The 8,071-nt window shown below is 53.8% G+C and overlaps 2 protein-coding genes across 6 annotated transcripts in view; one reads left to right on the top strand and one right to left on the bottom strand.

Annotated features, from left to right (window-relative positions):
- Window positions 1-224: 224 nt before the first annotated feature.
- Window positions 225-2,920, bottom strand: SDF2 (stromal cell derived factor 2). 2 transcript variants are annotated; one of them, XM_027890068.1, is made up of 3 exons: window positions 2,783-2,920; window positions 1,685-1,881; window positions 225-860 (listed from the first exon to the last, which is right to left on the bottom strand). In XM_027890068.1, exons 1-3 carry the CDS (start codon window positions 2,847-2,849, stop codon window positions 573-575), a joined length of 552 nt encoding a protein of 183 aa, XP_027745869.1. In that variant the 5' UTR covers window positions 2,850-2,920; the 3' UTR covers window positions 225-572. The 2 variants fall into 2 exon arrangements, with proteins under 2 accessions (XP_027745869.1, XP_027745867.1); XM_027890066.1 differs by lacking the exon at window positions 2,783-2,920 and adding an exon at window positions 1,983-2,199.
- The window catches only part of SUPT6H (SPT6 homolog, histone chaperone), a 27,544-nt gene continuing 21,682 nt past the window's right edge, over window positions 2,210-8,071 (top strand). The window contains exons 1-3 of one of the 4 annotated variants that reach the window (XM_027890063.1): window positions 2,241-2,273; window positions 3,642-3,793; window positions 7,629-7,748. In XM_027890063.1, the coding sequence (XP_027745864.1) occupies window positions 7,640-7,748 (109 nt within the window). In that variant the 5' untranslated portion in view covers window positions 2,241-2,273; window positions 3,642-3,793; window positions 7,629-7,639. Of the gene's footprint in view, window positions 2,274-2,399; window positions 2,470-3,641; window positions 3,794-7,628; window positions 7,749-8,071 lie in introns of those variants that run through there. The other 3 variants (XM_027890064.1, XM_027890062.1, XM_027890065.1) reach the window with 3 other exon arrangements.

The following is an 8,071-nucleotide window of genomic DNA, read 5'->3' as shown; positions in this document are numbered from 1 at the left end:
GGGGCAAGAGAGGTGACACTGAGTCTAGGTACCAAAATGGGGCGAGGGGGTGACACCAGGTTTGGCCCCCATCCCCAGCCATCCTCTGCATCCCCCACACAAACAGCCACACTACAGGGCAGGGTTCAGCACTTTTATGCTCCCAGGTCCTCACAGTGTGCAGGGAGTGGGGTACAGCAAGGGGGTACAGTTCCTGGGAACAACAGTCCTTTGAGGGGGTCCTTGGACGGATAAGGGGGCTGCAAGGGACAGGGTGCAAGTCTGTCAATCTGCTCGGATGTTGGGCTTGGCTTTGTGCTGGATCTGGGATGTTGGGACCTGCTTTGTGTCAGATCTAGGATGTTGGGCTCTGCTTTGGGTCAGGTCTCGATGCTGGGACCTGCCTCATCTCAGATTAGGGACACTGGAATCTTCTCCACATTAAATTCAGGACACTGGGATCTGCTTTGTGTTGGAGCTCTGTGTCCCGGTGTGTGTCAGTCCCAGGTGGGTAGAGGAGCCATCCCCTGGGCTCAGTGGTCCCAAACATAGCAGGGCAGTGCCCAGAGGCTCAGCTTCAGTCTGTCTGTCCCTCACAGTTCAGCGTGGTACCGCTCTGCTTTGAAGGCCTCGCTGGGCTGCATGAAGATGCCCTCCATCACCTTCCAGTAGTTATTTTGGCTGGAGGTGGCCATGCCATGCACCTCCTTCTGCCCATGGATGGGCCGCCCATACTGCTCCCCTGTCACCGAGAGGAAGACGTCGGTGGAGGTGTGCTGGAGGCGAACCTCGTCATCTCGCACCCAGTAGGTCCCGCTGCACACCACTGTCCAGTCGTCCAAGTAGTCACCCTCGCCGGCCTCCCCAAATGCACTCACCTCCTGGGGATGAAGAACAGCTCGTTTTGGGGACCAGGGTGAAGAGTGGGGGCGGTACTCACAGGTTGGGGTGGGCAGAAGAAGGGGCTGGGCCTAGGGGTGGGAAGGACATGGTTGTTGGGACTTGGAGGGTCTGGTTGGGATTCAGGCACTGGCAGAGCAAGGGGGAACCAGTATGGACAGGGGAACAAGATGGGGCTGGTAGGGACCCAGATGGGACCAGGGGAAAAGACAGTGCTGGTAGGGGCACGGAGGACAAGAGGGACCCAATCTGAACTGAGGAATAAGGTGGGACTGGTGAGGGCATAGGTGACATGTCTGGGGCCAGGGCCCAAGGAAGGGAAACAAGGGACCTGGTTGGGACTAGTAGGGACAGGGAGAACCCAGGAGAGACTGGGGTATAAGATGTGGCTGGCAGTGACAGAGGGGATAAGGGGGACCCAGTCTGGACTGGAGAACAAGACAGAACTGGTAGAGAGATGGGGGACAAGAGGGACCGAGTTGGGACTGATAGGGACAAGGAGAACTGGGGGGAAAGGAGAGACTGGTGGGGACAGGGAGAAAGAATCTGGTAGGGCCTGGGGAACAAGGCAGGGCTGATTAGGGACATGGAGGGCAAGAAGAACCCAGTCTGAACTAGGGAGCAAGGTGGGACTGCCAGGGACAAGGGGGACCCAATCGGGACTAGCAGGGCAAGGGCAAACCCAGCAGGGACTCAGGGGACCCGGCAATCAGGGGACCTGGCAAGGGTAGTGACAAGGGGTGCCTGGTCGTGCCTAGGGAAAGGCGCTGAGCCCGGGACGAAGGGGGTGATCCGCGGTGGGTACCTGGTTCCCGGAGAGCGGGGAGGCAAAGCGGTGGCTGTGGAGGTTGCGGCCCGTGCCCAGGTGCGTGAGGCGGATGGCCTGCCCGCACCGCACCGGGGTGCCCCGCTGGCACACGGCGGCCGTGCGGCCCCGCACCCGCCAGTAGCTGTTCCCGTCATCCGCCGCCGACACGCCGGTCACCGACTGCTGCCCGCTGCCTGCGGAGGAGGGAGACCCGCCATCACACCCAGGAGCAGGGAAAACCCGGGGGGGGGGGGGGGCGGAGGAGGGGAGGTGGAAGGGGTGCGCGTCCCGTTACCGGAGCCGTAGCGCACATCGTGCGAGTGCAGCCGCACGTTGTGCCGCACATTGAGCAGCTTCACCACGGAGCCGCAGGTGACCGGCCCGGGGCCGCCACGCCCCGCCGCGCCCAGCGCCGCGGCCGCCAGCACCGGGAGCAGCAGCGGGAGCAGCCCCATGCCCATCCCCATCCCCATCCCCGCAGGAAGCGGAAGAGCCGCCGCTCCGCCCGCCGGGAGGTCGCGGCTCGCCCCGCTCCGCCCCCCGCGCTCTCCGCCGCCACCGCCTCCATTTTCCCTCGGCCCCTCGGGTAAGGCCGCGCCGGGCCCGGCGGGGAACGCGGGGGGTCATTTACCGGGGGGAGCGGCGCGGCCGCGTCAGCCCCGGCCTGTGGGTCGTTCACCGGGGGAGCGGCGCGGCCGCGTCAGCGCCGGCCCGCGGGTCGGTCCCGGCCCGGCTCCGCGGCGGCGCCGGGCCCCGGTGAGGGCGGCAGGGACATCCCGGAGGTTGGTGTCGGGCCCCGGTGCGGGTGGAGCGGCGGCGGCCGCCCCGGTCGGGCCCCGGTGTCGGCCGTGGGTGGGGCTGGCGGCGGCAGGAGCGTCCCGGGGCGGGCGGGGCGGGGGCCGAGAGGTGCGGGGCGGCTCCACCGGGGTCGGGAGGTGCCGCAGCAGCGGCCCAGGGACCCCCCGGCACGGAACGCAGCGGGCCCGGGGCTGCGGGACATCACCGGCACGGTGCGGGGAGCTGGTGGATGTGAGATGTGGCATTGGGGAGCATCGGGATGCTTTCCTTGGAAGGGAGGGGAGGGAAGGGTCTGACCTTGGTTTCTCAGGTACACTGGTGGTTCTGAATTCCCCCGGCCCCGCACGTGGGATTCCCGGATCATCCTGGTCTGCAGGTGTGATTCTCAGACCCACTGCATTAGGCTTTCCAAACTTCTGTCAAGGCCCTCCCTGAAAAGCAGAGGCCTGGCAGCCTGGGAAGGCCCTTTTTGGGTTTAGTAAATGACTAAAAAGTGGCAAAAAATGGTAGGTGATTGGTCCCCACAGTGGAGTGAGGTTATTTCACTGTCATTTGTTGCTTTTTTTTTTCTTCCTGCTGCTCTTTTTTTTTTTCCCCCTGCATGTGGTGATGCGGAGAAAGAAAACGTAATCCTAAATTATTTTCAATAGCTAAACCGGACTGTGGAGTTGCAGAGACTAGATAATACTGGGTGGGAGTGGTGGTGTGGTAAACAAGATATGATGGCAACAGGTGTAATGAAGGCAACAAGCACCCCAGTAATTGACTCGACTCTACTGAGCTTTTACTGTTTAGGGAAGAGCTGTTGGTGTCTCAGCAATTGTTTCTTTTAAAACAACTTCAACAGCCTGCTGTCTCCTAAAAAGGATATTTTGGAATTACTTTAAAGGAGCAGAGAATGAGATAGAAAACATCATTTCGCTGCTGTGTAAATGGTTGGCAGTTTGTGCCCTGGCAGTTATGGTTAGACCATCCCAAAATGGGAGCGCTGGAAAAAGCAGGAGCATCACGGGTGCGCAAGTTTTTGGGCAAGCAAAGCCTTTTGTTTCCTCACCTTAGGGAGGAGACTTGGCTGACAGGAGATATGATGCAGGTGCGTGAAGTCATGGGCAGGTCAGAGAAAGCAAGGAGAGCATCAATTTTCTGTTTCTTACAGGAAATTATGATGCAGCAGGGCTAAAATAAACAGGAGGAAGTGCTGTTTCACACAACATGCTATTAAATGTGTCACTCTGCCACAGGACGTGCTGCCACCCGATAGCATCGGGGGCGGTGGGACCAGCGGGAGCTTTAAAACCAACAAAGCAGGTATGGGAAGTTCCTGAGCTGCGGTGTCTGTTTGGCTGGACTTTCCCTGTTGCGGCATCGTTGGTCTCCAGTCATCACTTCCCCCTCGGCACGGCCACCACTGAGCAGGGTGGGAGCGTCTGGTTTAGGTGCCGACTTCAGAAATCTGTAAAACAGCTATAAAAGTTAAATATATAAAATTATATATTGGTGATGTCAGAGCTGGCAGGTAGCATTGGCCCTGCGGAAGTTCAGGTACTAGGGAATGGCCCTGAGGAAGAGCTGGGTACTGACTAGGTACCAGTGAGGGTTGTTTGTCGTGGTGGGAGTGCCTTTTAGGCTCTGTGTTTTGAGTGGAGTTTCCCAGAGATTTCTGAATCCTCTCTGGTTTCATATTTTGAAGTGTAGACATGAGAACTGAGAGAGACTGTTCAGTGGTGGCTTTGGCAATGTGGTTCCATGGGCTTGTGATCTTCAGTGAATTCTTAGTTGAACTATGAAATGGCAGAGATTAGAACTATCCCTGTCCAAACTCTCTCCCCCCCCAAAAATAACCCTACAAAAGCAGTGTTAGCATGGATCAGGACCCTGGTGTTGTTTCTCCCACAGAAGATGGGGAGAGGTCAAGGACTGCGCCTGAGCTGTTGTGAAGCCTAAATGAGCAGCCTAAATGCTGTTTTGTGCATTGTCACTGCTGTCCTGAGGTAGATTACTGAATAATAAATATATCTCGCTGGGAGGACACTCCTTGGTTTTTCTGTGAGCACTGCTGATGGGCATCTCATGCCTGGAGAGCATCTGATGCTTCTGCTTTCCCTCACCCCAAACCTGCTGAGGCTGTGAAACTCCTGTCCCATGGGACATTGCCATTCCTGGTGCCATCCTGCATCACGTGGCTGTGTCCCTCTGCCTTACCAGAGTTCCAGGTGCAGGAATTTTCCCTGCATGTTCTGATATTTTGAAATGTATCTCCATTTCCAAACCCTAATGAGTTTTCTTTTGCTGATATTTGATGTACAAAGCCGTGTCTGCCTCCTGTACTGTGATGTTTTGCAGTCCTGAGCAGCCAGCAGGTATCTGGATGTGTGGCCAAGGCTTTACAGGTATTTGAATGTCTGATTTCCGAAATTCTCAGGTTCTCACAAAGCAGCACTTGTTCTAAAGACCCATCCTGACCTAACCAGGAGGGCAGCCCACAGAGCCCATGGCTGATGTCCAGGCTGGTCCTGACCTGATCAGAACTTCACAGTTCCAGTACTGACAATGAAGAGCTGTCTGCTCTGGGCATCCCAGCTAAAAGGAGAATGTGGACTCTGGATAATTGCTATTGTGCCCTTGAGCTGAGCAAAGTGCAAACACCCCTGATCAAAACAGCTCTACTGGCCCAATAGTCTTTAGACCTTCCTCACGCTCACACAAATGGGGCTCTCCCTGTGTGACCCACCACACCGAGCTCTGCTCTGCACCTCCACCTGCGCTGGCTGCAGCCTTTGCTTGCCTCCCTGGCCTGTTTTGTTACAAATTAAGACCTCTCTGGCACCGAGGGTGGGAGACACACCTTAAGTCCATATCTGATTCAACATCTTGTTTCTGTTTTCCATGCTAAGCGACATCCCTGCTGTGCTGGGGTGGATTTCACTGGAGCTGAAAGCACCCGGTTTTGTGGGTGGTTGGCTTGTGTGGAACCTGCTCGGCTGGATTTATTAAATAAGGTGGTTTTCCTAAGTCCTAGTTGTTCCCCATGTCCAGACAAATTTGATTTGACATGGACTGAAATTGCCAGGAAATGGTAAAACAAGTGATGAGGAATCAAGTTGGAATTGTGAGTGAAACACTTCACTGTGAAACACTTCACACTTCACAGTGAAACTCTGTGTGTTGCTGTGTTGAGGGGTTTCTTTTCTTGCTGGGTTTGTGTGTTGATCATGGGCAGGAGACAAATGAGGTTATTAGACTTAAAAATGCTCTAGGAAAAACCACTCAGCCTGCAGTTTTATGTATGCTAGTACACCCTGGTGAATACCTGTAGCAGAAGAATCGGTGACAAAGCGCGAATTTGACATAATATTTATACACAGGCTGCTAAATATAATTCTTGTAGTTACACAGTTCATCATTGGCTTTTACTTCAGGAACATGCACTTAAGTGTCATCTGTGCTACCCTCTGAGGTGTTCTGACAGGGTGCTTAAATACATGTGTGTGACTTCTAGTGTCCTCTCAAGGACAGGGATCACCCTGTTCTTACACACCAAACCAGAGCAGCCACGTCCTGTCTGGGTGCAGAGCAGAAGCCTTGGCCTGCTGCATTTTCTGCCTGTCTGGAGCATCCTAGATAGATACTGGCCATGGCCACATATTCTGCAGCCAAGGAGTGTAAGCTGCTGTGTCCTCGCGTCTGAAATCTGGCAGAGGTCTTTCCCTAGTCTTTGTTGTGGCTTTTCTTTAATGAGATCCGGACAACACATTCCTTTGGAGCTATTCTTATTTTGAGACTTAAAAGATCATCCAAGATCAGCCTTGGACCATTTAACTTTAGCTGAGCAGTAAGTCCCTGGTTTTCTCAAAGTTGCTGTGTTTGTGCACCAGATGTGTGGATCTTGAGACAGAACATGAAATCCTGCACAGAACAAGTGTCGTGGCAAAGCCTTGATTGGGTTGTCCCATGTGGGACTGATTTCCTTCAGCTGGTTCTTTGCAATGGGGAAGTGATTGTGGGAATATTTTGAAGCATGTTTGTTTAGGTATCATTCCCTGGCATATGGAATTGTTTTCTCATCCTTTTTTCTGTGATGGTTTTTTTTTTTTGTGAGTGTGTGTGTGTTAAATTACATCTGATGTAATTTAACATGGAGGTTTTGGCTTTAGATCTGACACCTCTGAGCTTCTTTTTATACTCTCCCAAAGGCTGGTATTTCTTCCTGGGCTGGTGTTTTCATCCTCATAGCCATTTGAGGAATTGTTTTGTTTTTCCTTATAGCTGACTCTTGTCAGCTTCTGTTGTTTTGATGTATGCAAAAACCAAAACAAGCTTCCTTTGAAAACTTTAAAAATATCAGCAAGTTTGTAACCACAAGAAGTGGAAAGCTCAGAGCGACAGAACTTGAGCCCTGTCTTCACGGACATACGCTTTCTGTTGTGCTAAGCATAATTTATATTGTTTCCAGAAACCCTCTTTGGCAAAAAACATCAAACAAAAGGTGCTGGATATAGAAAATGCCCTAGTTTTGTAGTTTCTTATTGCCTCCTCATCTCTGGGCAGAGGTCTCTGGCTTGGAACACCCTGGCAGCAGCTCCAGCCGTGTGGGGTGGTGAAGTTGGGCAGCCACAAACCCCCAACCCTGGACCCCAGACCTCTCTCCTGGTTGCTCTGTGGGCTCTGCAGAGCCTCACCAACAGCTGGCAGTCACAGCTCAGTCAAGACCCTTTTCAGGGTCATCCTGGCTTCATTAAATGAGTGAGGATTAATCATATTAAGATCCTAAATGACGCCGTGCAGCATCCGTGGGAGCTTTCCCGGCCATATGGGAGGGTATGGATGGGATGGAGGGCTCTGGCTGTGTGCACGTTTCAGCTGCAGCCAGAGCTGGGCTGTGTAACAAGCACTGCTGTGACAGCTCCTGTCCTGCTCTCCCAGACACAGGGTGGCAGGAGCTGGCAGCTCTTGGCTGCTGGCTTCGCTTCCCTAATCTCTGGTGACAGGGATGGCCAGGCAGGGTGGACACTGGGTAATTCAGGGACCCGATAGCTAATTTGAAACCCTCTTGCCTTAGCTGTCTTCTCTCCGAAACCTGAAGGGGGAAGTGCTTGTGTTTTGCTTGCTCAGCTGATGTCAGGGATGTTTCCTCTTTCCCCAGTCGCTGCAGCCATGTCTGACTTTGTGGAAAGTGAAGCGGAGGAGTCGGAGGAGGAGTACAACCAGGATGGGGAGGTTGTGCCCAGAGTAACCAAGAAGTTTGTAGAGGAAGATGAGGATGGTGAGTTTGCTGAACTGTCTGTGTTCCTCGCTGCTTTATTCTGCATCCTGTGACTCTGCAGATGGAGCAATAACTGTGCTCTAATAGCAGGGCCATCTGTAGTCGATAATCTCCGCCGTTTAATTGCTTCCCTTCCTCCAAGTGCTTAGGTGGGGTTTATGTTTGGCAATAAAAAATACTCTGCTTCACCCCTGTGGGACTTGCAGTCACACAATTTGATAGTAAACAATAAAAACAGAGGAATTCTCCCAGTGTGACCACTCCACCCGTTCCCTCTGCAGAGAGAGCATGAGACAAGAAGTGGGGTTCTGGCACGAGCAGCT

The sequence above is a fragment of the Empidonax traillii genome, unplaced genomic scaffold (genome assembly GCF_003031625.1).
Source record: "Empidonax traillii isolate 1590-97213 ecotype Southwest subspecies unplaced genomic scaffold, ASM303162v1 scaffold276:size1176444, whole genome shotgun sequence".
Classification (NCBI taxonomy): domain Eukaryota; kingdom Metazoa; phylum Chordata; class Aves; order Passeriformes; family Tyrannidae; genus Empidonax; species Empidonax traillii.
This window is presented reverse-complemented; position numbering and strand designations above follow the sequence as displayed.